The sequence below is a fragment of the Cebus imitator genome, unplaced genomic scaffold (assembly GCF_001604975.1).
Source record: "Cebus imitator isolate Cc_AM_T3 unplaced genomic scaffold, Cebus_imitator-1.0 Scaffold21, whole genome shotgun sequence".
NCBI classification, from domain to species: domain Eukaryota; kingdom Metazoa; phylum Chordata; class Mammalia; order Primates; family Cebidae; genus Cebus; species Cebus imitator.
The window spans coordinates 4396997-4417514 of record NW_016107336.1 but is presented as its reverse complement, the minus strand read 5'-3'; the positions used below and the strand labels follow the sequence as shown (position 1 = coordinate 4417514).

General features: G+C 41.9%; 1 protein-coding gene across 2 annotated transcripts in view; it reads right to left on the bottom strand.

The window, feature by feature from the left end:
• The window catches only part of CAP2 (cyclase associated actin cytoskeleton regulatory protein 2), a 142150-nt gene that overhangs the window by 72754 nt on the left and 48878 nt on the right, over positions 1 to 20518 (bottom strand). For both annotated transcript variants that reach the window (XM_017521626.2, XM_017521627.2), the window contains exon 4: positions 5124 to 5201. In XM_017521626.2, coding sequence (XP_017377115.1) covers positions 5124 to 5201 — 78 coding nt within the window. The remainder of the gene's footprint in view (positions 1 to 5123; positions 5202 to 20518) is intronic.

Genomic DNA, 20518 nt, shown 5'->3' with positions numbered 1-20518 from the left:
AAAAAAAAAAAAAATTCAACACGGATGGAACTGGAGATTGTTACGTTAAGTGAAATAAGACACAAAAAGGCAAACACTGCATGTTCTCACTTATTTATGGGACCTAAAAGTTAAAATAATTGAAATCATGGACATACAAGGTAGAAGGATGGTTATTACCAAAGGCTGGGCAGGGTACTGGGGGAGCCGAGATGGGAGGTAGAGATGGCTGATGGGTACAGAAACAGTAGTTAGAAAGAATGAATAAGGCCTACTATTTGACAGCACAACAGGGTGACTGTAGTCAATAATAACTGCACATTTAAAACAACTAAGAGTATAATTGGGTTGTTTGTAACATAAAGAATAAATGCTTGAGGGGATGGATGCCCCCTTCCCCATGATGTGATTCTTACGTATAGCATGCCTGTAACAAAACATTTCATGAATCCCATAAACATAGATGCCTACTATGTACCCACAAAAATTTAAAAATGTTCATTACCTTAGAGTTCAGCAAGAAGGGAAGAGAGTATCCCTGTTAGTGTTCTACTCTGTGTTACAAATTACCACAAACTTAATGGCTTAAAACAATATCCATTTATCATCTCACAGTTTCTGCAGGTCAGAAATCTGGGCCAAGGCAGAGTTAGGTTCTCTGCTGAGGGTCTCACAAGGCTGACATGAGCCACAACCGGCCACTAATGTTGGTTTAGTTTTGCCTTATGCTGCAGCAGCAAGAGTAGTCACTTGCATTCGTTAGCAGGATCTGAGGGACTCCCTGGAAGGTCCTCCAGCCCTGAAAGATCTTCCCTCCCCAGTGCCCAAAACTCCTATTAAAGATCTATTCTGGCCGGGTGCGGTGGCTCATACCTGTAATCCCAGGACTTTCCGAGGCCGAGGTGGATGGATCATGAGGTCAAGAGTTCAAGACCATCCTAGCCAACATGGCGAAACCCCATCTCTACTAAAAATACAAAAAATTAGCCAGGCGTGGTAGGGCATGCCTATAGTCCCAGCTACCCGGGAGGCTGAGACGGGAGAATCACTTGAACCTGGCAGGCGGAGGTTGCAATGAGCCAATATTGCCCCACTACACACCAGCCTGGCGACAGCGCAAGACTGTCTCAAAAAAAAAAAAATTCATTCTATACCTTTTTTCTCAGAGCCCTGTTACAGCTCTAAGCAAATAATTACGAGTCATTTAGTAACTCATCCACTAGATATTAAGCTGATTTGCAATAGGTAGACAGACAGTGTGCCCAAGAAATAAACTTCTGTGGTTATCCATCACTAAAATTTTAAAGGTGTTTGTTACTGCATAACATAACATAACACGGCCTACTCTGATACCGAAATTGTAGGAGAAGAGAATACGAATTAGAGATTTGACTACCAAGGGATTCTGTGCTTGTCAGGATTTTGGATGTCGATGACTCAAGTCTTGCTGCTCAGTGTGTAGTGAGAAACCCGCAGCACCAGCATCGCCAGGGAGCCTGCTAGAACTACAGACTGTTGCGCCCCACCTGAGACCAATTCAATTAGACGCTGCCCTTTAACAAGATCTCCAGATGATTCAAATGAATGCAGAAGTTTGAGAAGCGGGGGATCTAGAGACAGCGGGAAATGAAATTCTGAAATAAATCTGGGCTCTAGGTGTAACAGTGAGAGCCATCCATCAGCACAGGCTCCATGTGGTCCCCGGACCAGGAGTATCACATCACCTGGGGACTTTTTTAGAACCGCAGTGTCGTGGGATTCAACCAAGACCTACTGAATTGGAAACTGTAAGTGGGGCCCAGCAATCTGAGTTTTGACAACCTTCCAGGGAACTGCCATGCACGCTACAGTTGGAGAATTGCTGCTGTATGTCATTGAAAGCTGAAATTACAGCAGTTAATTCTCTTCCTCCTGAAAGAAGGAAGACATAAGACACAAATGGTTATAATAATTGTTCCTATGAGAAAATATGATCTGCATTATGATACTGATCTTTATGATACATCTTCTAGAATGCACGCTGGCTGGATCAAGGTCTGGCCACAGACTGTTTTCACCACTGTGGTGGTTGTGTATGACAGACACACCTGACAACAATGACTAGAGCATCCCCTGAGAGTGACCTTGTATGGCACATGTAGCTGAATGTGTTCAGAGTTTGCAACTAAGGAATCTGGGAGTGGCCAACCTGGAGACCCATTGCTCTTCTATGAGGAACAGCTGAGCCCCTGGTGCTTCCCGGGCAATGCCATGGAACACCAGCCACACAGGGGACGGATGCCTTTTGTTTTAGGTTAAATGAAGGTTGCCAGGTGAAGGCTGTTGGGGGAGGATGTTAGATGAAATTGCTATGTAAATTACATGCCTTTTGCAGGTGGTTGTGGTTCTCTTGTCCAGCCCTCTGCCACTGGACTCTCTCCCCTGTATGCAAGTGCCCAATAAAACCCCAGGTCTCGTTGGCTGGTTCTGGGTTTCTTCAGCCTCCTGAACCTGTGCCATCCCCACTGGAATGGACAGGGGTTCCACACAACATGTGGCGATTGCTCAGGTCTGTTCCCTCACAGGTGGAAGTACTAGGATGGCGTTTGGAATAAAGAGGAAAGGGATATAGGGAAGGACCAGGAAGGGAGGTGGGCGTCATAAGCCTGCTCCGCATTTTGCTGGTCCTGGTCCAGGCCTGACTGCACGTGGAGCACTGTGACAAGTGCTGCCAGACATCTCCAGTGCAGGCCTCCCTGGGATCCAGTTTCTCTCCTTTTTATCAAGAATTCAGTAGAGCCAGGCACAGTGGTTCACACCTGTAATTACAACTCAGGAGGCTGAGGTGGGAGGATCACTTGAGTCTATGAGTTTGAGGCTGCAGTGAGCCAGTGATTGCACCACTGCACTCCAGCCTGGGTGACAGAGCAAGAGTGAGAATCCATCTTAAAAAAAAAAAAAAAAAAAGAATGTAGTAGAGTGAGAAACTGTAGACATGACCCAAGAATCTGCAGAGCCACAGGCTAAAGCCACACAGTGTCTCTGACCATGGCTCATTCCGGAATACCACAGACCCAATGCATTCATGCATTGTTCATTCATTCACATTTTCAGCCCATATTTGCTGAGTACCTTTTTTGTCTAAGGCCTGGAAAGCCAGTGGAGAGGCCTCTGGTTCTGGGGCTTAGAGAAGGGATGAAGTGGTAACCCAGGGAGGAAAGTCACAGCTTTTCCTCAACCTGAGAATCTCAACTGGACCACCTCTCCTCCCACTTCACAGAAAAGGCAGGCTGAGGCTGAACCTACAACACATTGCTTTGTGATTTCCCAGTTTCACTTTGCTCTTTTGCAAAGCAGAGATTGTGAAGACCAAGGAGGAAGATGCATTCATGGTGGAACACGGAGTATTTTCATCCCTACAGAGCCTCCTACATAGGCTGTGAGCTAACTCCTCATTTCACACGGAGGGAGGTGATCGATCCATCTCGGCAGGGGGCCGACAGCTCTGGCAGAAAGTCAGAATCACCTGTTAAGCCTGCAGCAATCTCAAAGCCCAGACCACTCCTCAGACCAATGAAGTCAGAGTCCCTTGGGTTGGGACTCAGGTACTGGTATTTTAAAAAATTTTGCAGGTGATTCTACAGCACAAGCATGGCTGGGAACGACCGTTCCAGGGAGGGTCTCGGGTCCCAGGTCTTGCCTCTTTATGGAGCTGAGTGTCATCCCCTGAAGGTCAAAGGTCTGGATTCCCAGGATTCTTAGCTCAAATTTTTCAATTTCAAGAGTTTGTTTTGTATTCAAAGTGAGCTATTACATTTAAGCTATTGTGTAATGTATACTCCATTTTTTATTTTCATAAACGTTACTAAACTTCAGATGCAGAATATTTAGCCAAAAGAACAATTTCTATTCTTTCTAACAAAGTATGCTGGTAGTAGGACCAGTTTTTAATGAATAATTTCATTCGCAACACAATCAGCATGGTCAAAAATTGTCATTACGAACTCGTAATAGAGGGAATGCAGCTATTTCCATGATACAATGTCAGTAGTTTGGGCAGGTGGTGGTCAGACTTTGGTTTACAGGATGGGAAATTTACAGGGCCTGGGGAATGAGACGGACCTCTGCCAACCATTACTTTGCTCTTAACATCTGTTCCCACAATTTTATTCCTTCTGTATTAAAATTTACGATGGGCTTTACTTGGCAATTTTACAATAGATTAAAAGTTGCTAAAACTACTACATTGGTAATATTGTTGCAGTTGGCATCAGATCCTCTAACATCGTTAAATATCTTTAACCTAAGAAAAGTTCATTCATATTCATGGCGGAAGAGAAAGGAGAGGTGGACTATGCCTACGTTCTTATAGATTCATGAAAATTCTTTCCTATTTTGGTGTTTTGAAAGCGAGGATCAGCAGTGTAGGCATCACCCAGGAGCTTATTAAAAAGCAGAATCTTGGCCAGGCACAGTGGCTCATGCCTGTAATCTCAGCACTTTGGGAGGCCAAGGCGGGCGGACCTGAGGTCGGGAGTTCAAGACCAGCCTGACCAACATGGAGAAACCTCATCTCTACTGAAAATACAAAATTAGCCGGGCATGGTGGCTAGTTTTTAAGCCGGAAACTGCAATAAAGCTCCACAGATGACCCATAAACACAAAATATTTAACCACCGATTTAGCACATCTTTGCTACTTAGGAAATAGGAGCTAATCAAATCCATACATGCGGGTTAGAGACGGTCATAGATGTGAACAGTCTTTGATAACAAAGCAGCTCAAAATCTGAGCTAAAAAGCAGTTGTAAACACTTCCTTGATTATAAAAAGGTTGTTGAGACTAGTATAAAGATGACACAAATCAACTCACCTTTTACACTGGTGACGTCCTTTTGTTACAATATGAATTTGGCCATAATGATCTATTAGTAGTAAACAGACACATTGCTTTTTTTTTTTTTTTTTTTTGCAAATGGCGTACTTAAAAAAAAAACCTGTCTACTATTAATAAGATTATGGAGAGAGAATTGTTCTATACTGTGATCCAGTTAGAGACACAACCTACACAGGTTGTAAGTCTCATTTTTAGGAGGTCTCCTATAATAAATGCTCTGTTGCCTCTTTGCTTTCTGTCTTGCCCTGGCTCTCAGAACATTCTCTTACCTCGTGGGGTTGTTGGTACTGAGAGGCCATCAGAAGGAATGCCCGCTGTGCCTGGAAAGCGCTGTGCACCATTTCTGCCTGGGAACAAAGAGGAAGATAGCAGTTTCAATGTTTAACTCCTAAACATTGTTACCATATAATCCGCCAATTCTACCCGCACGTATATACCCAAGAAAAATGAAAACATGTTCACACAAAAACTGATAAATGAATGTTCATAACAGCATCATATAATAACCAAAACACAGGAACAACCTGACCATCCATCAACTCATGAACCAATAATGTGATATACCCATACAATGAAATATTATTCAGTATTTTTTAAAAAAAAAAAGGTACTGACACCTGCTACGACATAGGTGACCCTTGAAAACATTATGGTGAGTAAATTAAGCCAGTTGAAAAAGAGCACATTTGTATAATCCCATTTATATAAAATGTCCAGGAGAAGCAAATCTATAGAGACAGAAACCACTACAGACGAGTGGGTGCCGGGGCTGCTGGGAGGGAGGAATGGGGAGTGAACCGCTAATGGATACAGGGTTTTTTTTGGGGGTGGTGAAAATGTTCGGGAATTAAGCAGTGATGATGGTTTCACAAGTTGGTGAATATACTGAATCATACACTTTAAAAGGATGAATATTATGACATGTTAATTATATTTCAATAAAGTTGTTAAAAAATGTTTGAGCCTCAAAGTGCGCTTGTTTTCAAAGGCTGTCTCTCTCTTATCCTCTTTCATACTGTGCCCAAATTCTATTCTTCACCTTCTAGTGGAAATTGTGTACTTTCTTCAATGGTCCCTTAACCCGTCCCCATGCAGATATTCTCACTGAAAGCCAGTGGCTTCTAATCATTAAGATGGGCCTGGGAGAGATTTCAGTGGCACTGGGCCCCGGTAGAAGGGGCCCCACCTGCCCGTAACACCCCATAAGGATACATGCAAGCAGGAATGCCCTCAAACACATATTCTCTTACCTTCACCCTCTACTCATTCAACTAATTTGTTAATTTTTATTTTTGTTTTTTGTCATATTAATTTTTTAAATTAAAAAAAATTACCTAAATGTATGAAGAAAAAACATCCAGATCACCGAGAATTAGCCATGTTGACATTTTTTTCTAGTTTTTAAGAAAATTCATGTAGTTATTCGGCTGGGTATGGTGGCTCACGCTTGTAATCCCAGCACTTTGGGAGGCGAGGTGGGTGAATCATGAGGTCAGGAGTTCAAGACCAGCCTGGCCAACACAGTGAAACCTCGTCTCTACTAAAAATACAAAAATTAGCTGGACGTGGTGGCAGGTGCCTGTAATCCCAGCTACTTGGGAGACCTGAGGCAGGAGAATTGCTTGAACTCGGGAGGTGGAGGTTGCAGTGAGCCGAGATCACGCTACTGCACTCTAGCTTGGTGACAGAGTGAGACTCCATCTCAAACACACACACACACACACACACACACACACAGACACAAGAAAAGAAAATTCATGCAGTTATTCTTGTAAGATAAAGTGTATTAACTTAAAATAATTTTTTTTTAATGCAGAAAGTTTAAAAGATTAGGCAAAGCATGGTGGCTCATGCCTGTAATCCCAGCACTGTGGGAGGCCAAGGTGGGCAGATCACCTGAGGTCAGGAGTTCGAGACCAGCTTGGCCAACATGGTGAAACCCTGTCTCTACTAAAAATACAAAAACTAGCCAGGCATGGTGGCTTGTGTCTGTAGTCCCAGCTACTTGGGAGGCTGAGGCAGGAGAATCAGGTGAACCTGGGTGGCAGAGGTTGCAGTGACCCAAGATTGTACACTGCACTTCAGACTGGATGACAACGTGAGACTTTGCCTCAAAAAAAAAAAAAAAAAAAAAAGAATGTTTCAAAGATTAGAGGTTTTTGTTTTTTGCCAGTTTGTTTTAGAGACAGGGTCTCACTCTGTCACCCTCGCTGCAGTGCAGTGTGCAATCCTGGTTCACTGCAGCCTCCAACTCTTGGACTCAAGCAATCCTCCTACCCCAACCTCCTGAGTAGCTGGGGCCACAGGTGCACACCACCATATTCCGCTAACTTTTAAAACTTTTTTAGTAGAGATGGGTTCTTGCTATGTTTTCCAGGCTGGTCTCGAACTCCTGGGCTCAAGCAATCCTCCTGTCTTGGTCTCCCAAAGTGCTGGGATTACAGCAGGCATGAGCCACCACACCCAGCAAAGATTAAAGTTTTAAAAAAATGCCTCACAACCTAGAAATAATCGTTGAATATTATTGTAACCACCTTTTAAGAATATATGCAGAGAGACTTAGAAAATGGGGTCATACCTAGTGCTACACTTTAAAAAAAATTTTTATTTTTAAAATTTAAATTTTTAACGACCATTGAGTAAAAAAGCATATATTTTAATTATGACTGAATAGCAGAGATGAAAAAGAACTGTTAAACCTCAAAGAAAGGTTTCTGCACCATAATTTTTTATGTCCTTAATGATCACTTTAAGGTTAAAGATGATAAAATGTGGAGATTGGGAAAATTATGTGTTTGCACTCTAAATGACTCATTCTAGATTGTATAGATTGACTTCCTGCTGGGAAAGATGAGAACATAAGTACTTACATTGTTTTTCATCTCTGATCCCTATCTTCCATAGTTTTTAGTTATTTTTGTTTTGTCCAAACTGATAGCATTCATATTCGATCTGTAATATTACTGTACATAGTTGTGAAGTATTAGTATACGTCTGCATTTAAGCAAACCTAATGATTCTCACCATAACTTCTACATTTTTGAGTTATTCTGATTTTCTTAATTGGCCAGACATTCATTACTGTGTATTTTCTTCGATAAGGTCTCAAAGCTGTTTTCATTCTTTCAGGTTGAAGCATGTCTTGCTGTTGTCTTTATATTTTAACATCTTGATGGGGTATAATATCCTTGGGTCACTCACTCTCTCCATTTTCAGAGAGCATGGCCCCAGATGTAGCAATGGTAAAGTCTGAGACTAGCTTGGTTTTTTTCTCCCTTGTAGGAAATTGACTTATTCTGATTTGATAACTCAAGAATTATTTCTTTATCCTTAAGGTTTAATAGCTTAACTAAGATATGTTTGTATTTTGAACATTCCATGCTATATTTCCTGGAATAGATTTGGTCCTTTCTTCATTTCTGGGAAATTTTATTATATCTTTCAACATCTCTCTGTTCCTTTTGTTAGAGTCTCTATTCAGGGACCCAGTTATTATCCTCATAGTGTAGAATATTTGAATGTCTTCATATCTTTTAGAGTCTGTCTTTAATCTCCTTGTTGTCTGTATTCTCTGTGATTATAAGAATACTTTCTCTATTGTTAGTAAACTTTCAGCAGGTCTCATACATGTCAACATTTCTAATTTATATATCATTTTTGCATCAATGTGTTTAATTCCTGATTTGTCAGACTTTCAATTTCCATTTTAATTTCCTTCTTATCACCTTGTCTTTAGGCTATTTTACAAATACCTTTTATACTCTTGTTAAGTTCTAAGAGTACAAGTTATCCTCTTATTAAGCCATTGTGAGGAACCTGTTAGTGTTCCTTAAGTCCTGTTTTCTTCAAGGGTAAGCCCACATCTTTCTACCATGCATGCTAGCCTCCTTTCTGACACATTAATTGCAGCTGCCACATTGGCTCTTTCCATCTTGCATATATTTTAATTTTTTCAGGTATTTTAAAGGCCTGATAGAAGAGGGATAGGAAGAATTTGGCTTGGGTGATGTCCGGTCTTTGTGTCTTCAAGTGCTGCTCATTTTTCTGGGAATTTGCTATATGCCCCAAACCAGGGTTCACACCACCTACTTGGAACACGTGCCATTCAGATGGAGTCGTCCCTTGTGACTTTAGATCATTTCTCTGATTCAGAACCTAGACATGAGGATTTTACATCTATAAACAAAAGCAGTCCATGGAGTTCTTTTCTTGCTTCATATTCACCTTTCCTGATTTCATTTCCCCTAAGGAATTTCTTTAAAGGGGGTTGGGGGCAGGATTAGAAATCAAAAGCCACTCAGCCTCCAGTTACTAAAATGTATTGCCTTAGGTTATGGGTCTTTTGTTGCTTGAGTGAGCAAACACCTATTACTGAGGTGTTTTTCTTTCACTTTGTGGGGAGGGAAAAATTCTGTGATTTGGTTTTATTTGGTCATGAGTTTATATTCTTCTATATATAATTTCATTTTTAATCTCCTCCTTGTTAGCTCCATATCTGTTTATGGGCAGTTTCTATCCCTCTGCAATCTTGGATATGACTGACTTCTCTAATAGACAGGCAAGAACCAGCTCAGTACATTTTCAAAAACAGATACCTAAAATAACAACAGAAAGATTAGGTTGATTTCATCCCCATTCAATAATCAGATAATTTTCTGGGCTGGAGGGGTAAATGTGTTAACTAGCTGAAAAATGACTAGTTTTTGTCAAACCACTTCATATTAACGTTCTGGCATCTGACAAATGTTCCAGAACATAACTGAAATGAACGAACATCTTATTTTTGTTTCTAACATTCCTTGTCACTTCTCATCCAAGGATATTTTTTCCCACGGAGAAAAATATGCTCGAAATCAAACCAAGATTTGTAGACTATTTACATTTAAAATCACAAATTCAATCATCATTAATACAACAGATATAAGTCTCCTGAATGTTTAAATGAGTGTACGTTTTTCTCAAAGCCATTCTGGAGTACACCACCTTCTTTTTCTTTGTCCTGGTAGACTGACTGCTGGGACTATATTGCTCAAGATGTCAAATTTTGGATGTTCCTTAGGGAAGAATAGAGGGTTTTCAAATCTCACTGTCCTGGAGGCCATATGACCTTATGCATGGGAAGCTCAAGCTAAGCTATGCAGTATTTTTCCACGTATCAAAACATATATTTCAGTGATTCAGGACTTTTGTCAGTCTCTAATGACCACGTTTCCAAATAAAAGACTACAAAATACAACTTTGCACAGTTTAGCTATAAATAAGTGCACTTTTCCCCAGCAACGATAATATAGAGGTAACGTCCTCATCTATGACAAGCCTTGCAGTCAATTGAATTATAGTTGCTGTGGAAACAGTAATTCAGATGGTCTGACTTCTGCAGTTAAAACTGTAGCTCATAGGTGGCATTAAAAATATTTTTGTAGTTATCCCAAGATGAGTGTGATCATAATTATCCTTTTTACTTTGCCTGGTAACAACGTTTAGCCTGTTGCTAATAGAGCAATTTTCTAGAAGGTCTGATTAGCAAAGATGGCCAATTTCATTAATTAGTCTCTTCCTTCAAATGGTGTTTCATGGGAACAATAGAAGTTGAGGTTGGGGTGGAGAATGGCCTAATATTCAGAGATCTGCGTAACTCTCCCTTCCATTTTGCTTATGTAGACAAAACCTTTCTGAGAATTTGACTGTGTACTTCTTTCAGCTTCCTGGAACTCTGGGCACAATTAGCAGACTCTAATCCACGTTCATTTTTAACCTCATCAGTCCACATGTGAAAGGACTTTCATTCCAACTTCTGATCCACTTGCTTCTTCCTTCTGGAAAGTTCCATGAGTCCCTTCAACCAGACAGCATCCTATTTAGGAGCAATTTTACTAAACCTGCTGAGTCTGGTAACTTGAAAGGGGGAATTTGGCTCACTAAGGCAGTTCAAAACACTGTGAAAGAAAAAGCCAAACGTAGGGGTTTTTAGTAACGACAAATAATCGAGGGGTTTTGCTGAGTTTGTCCATCACATGTGTGCAGGGCTCAGAAAGGCTGGGCAACCTCTGTGGGTGGACATGTGCCTCTATCTGCCTGTGAGCATGTGTGTGCAGAGAGGAAACGGATAATTTTGGCAAGGTCAAGTCTGTGCATTCTGTTCGAACTTTATCAGTTATCGCATCAGCAACTGGGGTTCTCAGACAGGTTGGTGGAACATCTATTGCTGTGTAGTCTTAGAACAAAGAACAGGGGGATGAATTTCAGAAATCAGTTTGAAACCAGCCTTGGGAGCAAGCAGACACCAACGAGATATGACTGATTTCCATCTAATTCTCTCAGGAAAGAGAGCTCGCTCCTTAGGGAGGTTTGGTTGAATTTCTGGATATTCATGAAAACTTTGTGTTGTTTCACTGAGAGCACTACAGGCTGCAAAATCCCATGTGGGTGGCAAAATGAACAGGAACATGGTGGGGAAAGGCCACAGGCAATAATTGAAAGATGGAAAAAGCATCCAACCTGGGTGTTTGTGCTAAAGGCACTTCCAGATCCTTCTGAAACTGCATCAGCCCTCTTCTTGAGAACCAGACAGCAAAGGGAAGGGGCCTTTCTTCCTCTAAACAGGGGAGAACGAGCATCTCAGCAAATTACTCGCTGCAATTTGCAGGCCCTGGGATGGTCACCGCCAATCCCATCCTCACATACCTCCCCTGCTGGTCTACTGGTGTCCTGTTTTTCATAATTAGAGACACCGTGTTTTCAGATTTATTGTGTAGGGGCCTCTACCCTACCCTAAAGGAAAAGTCCCTTGAGTTTCTGCCAATGAAGAGGCAAAGAAGGATCTGTCAGATGAAATAAACAAGAAATGGGCCCAAAAAAAGAGGTGATAGAATGCCGAAGACAAATTTCACTCATTTCACGATTTTGCTTAAAACAAAACTGAAGATGCCTGATTTTGTAAACAAGAACATAAGTAACAACCCCATAAAGTTAGATTAAGAAAGATATCTGAGTTGACATATTATGCACCTTGCAGAAGGCTTGAACCAGTGGTTCTCAATCTTAAGTGTCTATGAGAATCAACTAGAGGCTTTCTTATAGATGGTTGAGTCTCACCTCCAGAGTTTCTGATTCAGTAGATTTGGGTTGGCCCAGGAATTCACATTTCTAACAAGTTCTCAGGTGAGGCTGATGCTTCGAGTCTGAATACTGCACTTTCAAAACCACTGGCCTAAATCATACCTCATGTATTTTGTTTCTCATTTCTATTCCATTTTCATTAGCAGCTGAATTAACAGAACAGCTCAGAGGGCATTCCCCTACAAAACTATCAGTAGCAGTGAATCTGTACAAGTCTGCAGCAACTGCAGTTCTTAACTCCTCATAAGAAAGAATTCGGCCAGGCAGTGGCTCACGCTTGTAATCCCAGTACTTTGGGAGGCTGAGGCGGGCGGATCACTAGGTCAAGAGATTGAGACCATCCTGGCCAACATGGTGAAACCCCGTCACTAATAAAAACACAAAAATTAGCTGGGCATGGTGGTGCGGCACCTATAATCCCAGCTACTCGGGAGGCTGAGGCAGGAGAATTGCTTTAACTCGGGAAGTGGAGGTTGCAGTGAGCCGTGATCGCACCACCGACTTCAGCCTGGTGAGAGAGCTGGACAAGAAAAGAAAGACATAAAGAGAGAAAGAGAGACAAAGAGAGAAAGAGAGAAAAAGAGAGAGAGAAAGAGAGGAAGAACGAAAAAAAGAGAGAGGAAAAGAGAGAAAGAAAGGAAGAAAAGAAGGAAGGAAGGAGGGAAGGAGGGAGGGAAGGAAGGAGGGAAGAAAGGAAGAAGGAAGGGAGGGAGGGAGGGGGGAAGGAAAGAAGGAAAGAGGGAGGGAAGGAGGGAAGGAAGAGGGAAGGAGGGAAGGAAGAAGGAAGGAGGGAGGGAAGGAGGGTAGGAAGGAGGGAGAGAAGGAAGGAAGAAGGAAGGAGGGAGGGAGGAAAGGAGAGAAGGAAGAAGGAGGGAGGGAGGGAGGGAAGGAAGAAGGGAGGGAGGGAAGGAGGAAGGGAGGGAAGGAGGGAGGGAGGGAAGGAGGGAAGGAAGGAAGAAGGAAGAGGGAGGGAGGGAGGGAAGGAAGGAAGAAGGAAGGAGGAAGGGAGGGAGGGAAGGAGGGAAGGAAGGAAGGAAGGAAGGAAAAATTCGAGGAGCATAGGCGGGGGTGGCGGGAGAGACTGAGGCAAGTTTGAGAGCAGGAGGGAATGTTTATTAAAACGTTTAGAGCAGGGATGAAAGGAAGCACACTTGGAAGAGGGCTAGGTGGCGACCTGAGAGATTCAAGTGTGTGGCCTGACCTCTGAGTTGGGGTTTTCCCTGCTGGCGTTCTTCCTGGGTGTGCGTCTCCTCTCCCGGTTCTTCCCGTGCGGTGGGCTGTCCGCATGCGCACCTGCCAGCCCTCAGGAGGGACCGCATGCGCAGTGTGTTTATTTAGGTTGTGCGCATGCTCACTTGAGGCATTTTTTACCGTACCGGTGGAACGTTTTTAGGGGAAGGTCACAGACCAGTTAAACTCCGCCGTTTTGCCTCTTGGTGCTCATGATTGAGTCCGCTCACCCAACTCCTTAGCTCTTATCAGGACCTTATTACCAGTTTCAGGGTTTTTTTTCTATTTATTGGGAGATTGCCTTTCCTTGGTGCCAGCTGCGACCAGTTACTATTTTAGAGAGACAGTTAACCCCTGGACCATCACCCGATGGTGGCCTGACGTTCCTGGAGTGGGGGGCTCTCCTGCCCTGCTCATGTCTACCTACCTACTGTAACAAAACCATACACTTATACCATCCGAAGGGGCTCATTTCGTTCAACTCTTGCATTTTTTTTAAGTGAAGGGATGAACATCTAGAAAAAATAAAGCTCTCAAAAAAAAAAAAAAACCAAATTATATAGATCAAAAAAAAAAAAAAAAAAAAAAAAAAAAAAAAAAAAAAAAAAAAAAAAAAAAAAAACAAGGAAAAAAATAAAGCTCTCTGCCCAAGCGGCAAAGCTGAAGCAAGAATTCCTAAATCCTGATTCTTTCCAAGTTCTCTTTTATTGCCCGGGGAGAGTCTTGAAGCACAGAAAATGGAAAAGTTTGGCAAAAGCAGATAAAAACAATGCAGATCATCGGAGCTGGATGATAATATAATTGCATCGATCCAGTTCTTTTGAGATCTACCAGCAAGACTGACTTCGGAGCTACTACTCCTTACCTAATGGAAGAAGACAAGTGGGCAGAGTTAAGCCAGTCATGGGAACTATCATCACCCAAAAGTATTTATAAAGCAGCCGCATGAGCACTTTGCCTCTCTGCTGAGCACAGGGCAGGCACGGTAATGGGAGATTACAAATGAAGAGTGAAAGGAAAGAAAACAAGATTCCGGGGTAAAAATGTGCTAATGGTGTTTGGGAGCAGAGGCTGCAGGCCAAGGAAAGAATGCCTCATCCCATCCCTACTCAGCCAGCGCCTGGACACTACGTCTCTTATAATCACTTCAAGAGCTCTCATTTCTTATAAAGGGCTTGGACAAGTCTAGAATTTTGCCTGGCCTCCAAAGCTCTGTACAATTGGACCCTCATCTTCCAGCATCATGGCCACGACTCCTCTCCAAGCACCATCTGCCCCAGTCAGGGTGGTCTCCCCCACACCCCAGGACCCTGCATAAAGGGGCCCTGAGCAGGACGCAGTGGCTCATGCCTGTAATGCCAGTACTCTGGGAGGACCAGGTGGGCGGATCACTTCAGCCCAAGAGTTTGAGACCAGCCTGGGCAACATGGCAAAACCCCGTCTCTACAAAAAATTAAAAAAAATCAGTCAGGCATGGTGGCACATGCCTGTAGTCCCAGCTATTCAGGAGGCTGAGGCAGGGGGATTGCTTGAGCACAGAAGGTTGAGGCTGCAGTAAGCCATGATCATGCCACAGCACTCCAGCTTAGGCAAGAAAAGGAAGAGAGAGAGAGAGAAAGAAAGCAAGAGGGAGGGAGGGAAGGAAGGAAGGAAGGAAGGAGAAAGAAAAGAGAAAGAGAAAATCCTGGGACAATAAATATATTTATTTACCCAGAGACAGGTCTCTGCCTCTCCAAAAAAAGAAATCAAGATCTGGAGAGGCTGGTGAATTTCCCAAGATTGGTGGACAAATGTAGGATTAGAGTCAAGTCTACTGACCTGAGTCTACCACCCTCTCCCTAATCCCATACTAACTACCACTGTGGGTTAACTTTGTGGAAATAGTGTCTCCACTGCTTCTTGAGTGATGCTCTTCATCCCTAAAGAGCCAAGATTTCCTGTTCCCTTTTTCTGTATCCTCTGCTGAGCCTAGCATGGGGTATTGCATATAGCAGGAAACTTAGATGTATATACCATTTGATAAGGATTTTGCTCACTGTGGTCAAGGCAACATGACTGAAAATTAAGTATGGGAGCTGACTTTAGTGATGAGGGCTCAAGGAACAATAGATGGGGCATGTGACCATTCTCAAAAACAGAAGACACAGATGGATATCATAGGCATTTGTCTTTTCCCTGATACCCCAGTCCAAGTGATACCAATCATGTAATGAATCCATAATGGTAATGCAGGAAAAAGGCGGTTCCTTAGTCTACACCATCTAGACCTAAATAGAGACGTTCTCCAAAGTCATCAGTAGTGTTCCAAGCCATCCCAGGTTTTGTCCTAGTATGCTCCCTCTAGCATTCTTCCAAGTCTCCACTTCAAAGTCCCACCTCACCTTCAAATCTCAGCTTCCACCCTGCCCATTGCCTGCCACACAGCACGTGCTCAAGACCTGCTGAGCAGATGGAAGAACAAATGGAACAACATGGTCAAGATCTGAACTGAGTATGAATGATGAAAGGCTAAACCCAACCAATGTTAATTTATAAATAGTTGATGGAAAAGCCATAATATCCCCGTATTCTCCCAACTTCTGCTGTCAGTCCTGTGAGTTAAAATATCTGGCCCCCTCCGCCACGTTTTTTTTTTTTTTTTTAAAACTAGAAAGGACTTATTCAGGCAATGTTATGGAACTTCCATTGCAGTTCATCTCCCCATGAACTGACACGTGTGGGAAGACTACGTGTGAGGTGAGGGTGAGGGTGATAAATACCTACCTGAGAGGGGCTTAGATAGTTGTCTGGTGGAAAGGACAGTGAAACTGTGATATGGAAGGTCACGAAGGAAACTCTATGATAAGTGCTCTGTTGTTACTTCAGTTGTTTCTGCTTGTTAAAAATAGCAAAGTTCTCTACAGATGCTTATACTAACTACAGAAGATTTTATTCTTTGTGCTTATTATTATTTTTAGCATATTTATTTGGGGATGGTCGGAGGTGTTATAGAGATGGGGGAGGGGGGCTAAACCAACACCCAAACTGCCCCTTGCTGCTGTCATAGCCAAGAATAAAATAAGGAAGTATGAAATGTTTCTTTGCGATGACTTCTTGGGTTCTCATGGATCTTTCCCTAGTGTGCATGATAAGTTCGGGAAATTACTCTTTCTCTTCCCAAAGTGCCATTAGGAAAGGGCACAAAGAAGCAAGCCAGAAGAGCCATCAACACAGAAACTTACATGTCTGCTTGCGCTAAAACATTCTGAGGGTAAAATCTGTTTTGTCAGTAACACAGTCTACAGCCGAGTTAAGAAATGAGAAATCAGACTGCCTGCTGTTTGTGGCTGAATCTGAAATTGCCATGGTGAGACAGAAGAGCCAGCTTTTCTTGGTCTGTGAGTGGTCCCATCATTGGTCGGCATCTTAATATCTCATCTGAACTACCTGTACCCTGCTAGTGCTTGGCAGGTGTCACTTGCCCTATACACATGGCCAGCATGGATTACACTGTGATTCTGTCTTACCAAGGAGAAGACAGAATGTACGATGATTGGCTTTTTTAGACTCTGAAAAAATGTTCTTATGAAATAGACATGCCATAGTATCAGTGGAAGTTATCTTCGAGCAGTGGGATTCTGAACAGTTTTTGTTCCCTTTTTCAAATATGGACTGTCCATTTTTCCCATGTCAAACATTTTTTTTCCATTATCAGAAATCTGTTGAAAAGAATTGAGTGAAACAGAAATTTATTTATTTTTTTAAACAGAAATTTATCATACAATTTCACAATCAAAAAGTATTTTCTGGGCAGGGCACAATGGCTCATGCCTGCAATCCCAGCACTTTGGGAGGCCAAGGTGAGCAGATCACCTGAGGTCAGGAGTTTGAGACCAGCCTGGCCGACATGGTCAAATCCTGTCCCTACTAAAAATACAAAAATTAGCTGGGTATGGTGCCCCGTGCCTGTAATCCCAGCTACTCAGGAGGCTGAGGCAGGAGAATTACTTAAACCAGGGAGGCAGAGGTTGCAGTGAGCTGAGATGGTGCCACTACACTCCAGCCTAGGTGACAGTGTGAGACTCTGTATTTAAAAAAAAAAAAAGTATTTTCTGAATACCTACTACTTGCCAAGGTGCTAAATTAGATATAAATCAGGGGAAACAAGACAGGAACACAGAATCATTAGTGCATGAGAGTAATAAGTGTTGGGGTGTGAACTGTGTGGGGCAGACAGCAAACCTCCAACCTGGGCAGGATGGGTTTTGTTGATATGACTAACCCACGGCAAGTTTTTCCATTTGGTCAGCTTGACAAAACACAAGAAGCATTTTCACAAAAAGAGAAAAGGAAAAGGGGAATGCATTTTTTTTTTTTTTTCTGATAGATTTCCTTGTCTTTGAAATCCAGAAAGCAGACTGCTTGGTCCTCAGTCATTGGAACCACTGTCTCCCTTCACACAGTTCCAGGGCTCCTCAAGACAAGAGGTTTCATAAAGGCTAAGACTCAGCCACAGCTGCCTTTCTGAAGTGTCCATGTGCATACAATAAAATGGAGTCTAAATTTACAGTCTCACTGGAGGAAGGAAGCAGTAATGTCACACTCCACTTTCTTAACAAATATGTTGGCAATATTCCATTAAATCGTAAAGTCAAGTTAATTTAAAGACTCTGGCCTGCTCAAACAGCAACCAAATCACAGTTGATTTTAGGCTCTGCCTTAGCCAAAGCACATATCAAAAGGGCAATAATTTTATATTAGGTAATTGTTAAAAATTAGCATTTTTAATGCCCTCACAGTTTACTGATTTTTTTATTCAATGATTTTACTCTCATTGGCAGAGAAAGGAGGCATGCTTATTGAATAAGGCTAAGTAGTTTTGCAATCTGGGAAGGAAAGATGGGTAGGTGGACTGAGAATGTCAGTGTTAGACCACTAGGTACATTTATTTAAAGAATAATCAGGCACTGATAATAAGTGAGGTTTATTTTCATTAATAGGACTGTTGCCTTGGCAACTTCCAGCTCACAAAAGTATTTACATCAGTGCACAATTATGACATGAAGAAACAGCTCCAATGTGTCTTTTCTACATCCAGAACTAAAATCTTTTATTATATATTTCAGCTACATTATTGGTTTCAGTTAAGATGACCTCAACACCCCATCAACCCCATTCAAAATACGTCATATCCAACCCCAAAGAGGCAGTTTAAACAAATTGCTTGCTAACATCAAATAGATCAAAGGTAGAACTGATAAATGGTTTTCTTTTGCAAAAAGAATGATTTATGTGGGCTTTTATTTTCCTGCTTGTTCAGCAGAGGGCAAAGTATTTTTAAACAATGTCATGAATATTAATGTTCATTCAAATCATGTACCATTTCCCTAAAACTCCTATTTTCCTAGTTCATAATTATCACCAAATAGCCTAAAGCATTTAAGACACTGTGAGAATATGAATCAGTACAACATATATGTGGGAGAATAATTTGGCAAGAAATATTAGGGACCACTTGCCATTGGCCAGGCATTTCCAATTGTAGAAATTTTCCGTGAGAAAATAATTGTACAATGATAAAATAATTGCCCAGGCACAGTGGCTCATGCTTATAATCCCAGAACTTTGGGAGGCTGAGGCAGATGGACCACCTGAGGTCAGGAGTCCAAGGCCAGCCTGGCCTACATGGTGAAACCTCATCTCTACTAAAAATACAAAATATTAGCTAGGCATGGTGGTGGGCGCCTGTAATCCCAGCTAGCTGGGAAGCTGAGGCAGGAGAATCGCTTGAATCCAGGAGAAGGAGATTGCAATGAGCTGAGATCATGCCACTGCACTCCAGCCTTGGCAACGAGACTGAAACTGCATCTCAATAATAATAATTATTTGTACAAGGCTTTTAACTGCAATTTGGTTTACAATAGGGTAAAAACTGAAAACAAGTCAAATGTCACTACTTTTTTAAATGATTATAAATACTACTAGATGAACATCCTTTCAGGGATAGGACCAGGGTAGAGTTAGCAAGGAGCCCATGGTATAAAATTTAAGAAGTGTTCTCTCTTAAGGTCACACCCTGGGGGCTTCACCTGTGTTACCTTAGTCCAAGCCCCAAATTCTTGTACATACATTACTTTACCTACATACGATTTTGATTGTTTAAATCAATTATGGTGTAACACACGAAGAAATACTATACAGTCATTAAAAATGATGATGTGGCTGAGGGCTGTAGCTCACACCTATAATCCCAGCACTTTGGGAGGCCAAAGTGGGCAAATCACATGAGGTCGGAAGTTCAAGACCAGCCTGGCCAAGATGGCAAAAACCTGTCTTTACTAAAAATACAAAAATTAGTCTGGTGTGGTGGGTGCCTTTAATCCCAGCTCCTTGGGAGGCTGAGGCAGGAGAATTGCATGAACCCAGGAAACAGAGATTGCAGTGAGCCGAGATCGCACCACTGCACGCCAGCCTGGGCAACAGAGTGATTCTGTCTTAAAAAAAAAAAAAAAAGATAATGTAGACTTCAACTCATTGACATGGAAACAGGCCCAGAAGACATAGTCTAAGTTAAATAAGAAGGTTACAAAAACAGTATGTGCAGAAAAGTCTGCAAAATCTATAATGTAAGACCAATCATTGTAACTTAGAAAGCCCAACATAAAACTCTTTTAAATAATTTATTATTGCAATTTATATTTTAAAAGATCAAATAATGGAAAAAATTTAAAACAGTGAGTAGTTCTAAGGGCATGGGAATAGGAAAAGAAAGAAAACACCACTGCATATTTAAATCCATTTGCTTTTCTGACAGGCATGAGTATTGTTACAAATTTGTCTTCTGAACAAAACCATTCTCCTGAATAAACTGCATTTTCAAATTCAATCGCTGTATAGCCACAAAACACTTGGCCGATGGCTCCTCTCCAAATTCTCTAACTTGTTTTTCAATCACTTAAGGAATCTAAAGCACTTTATCAACACATTGAAGCCAAATCTTTTGACTTAGAGAACTGGCAAATCCTTCACGGTTGATGACTCTTGGGTCTTCACAAATAAACGATATTTGGCTACTAAGGCCACTTAGAAAAATCAGAGACAACAAGGTACTCCTTATATTAGAATGTGACACTAAGCATATGGCATTAACCTTTCACTTTGTGTTATTTAAGTCATATTCTTATCTAAGTGTTCATGAATGTATATATGTCTTGTGTCCCCACGTAGAAAATATATTCCGAGGCCGGGCGCGGTGGCTCAAGCCTGTAATCCCAGCACTTTGGGAGGCCGAGGCGGGTGGATCACGAGGTCAAGAGATCGAGACCATCCTGGTCAA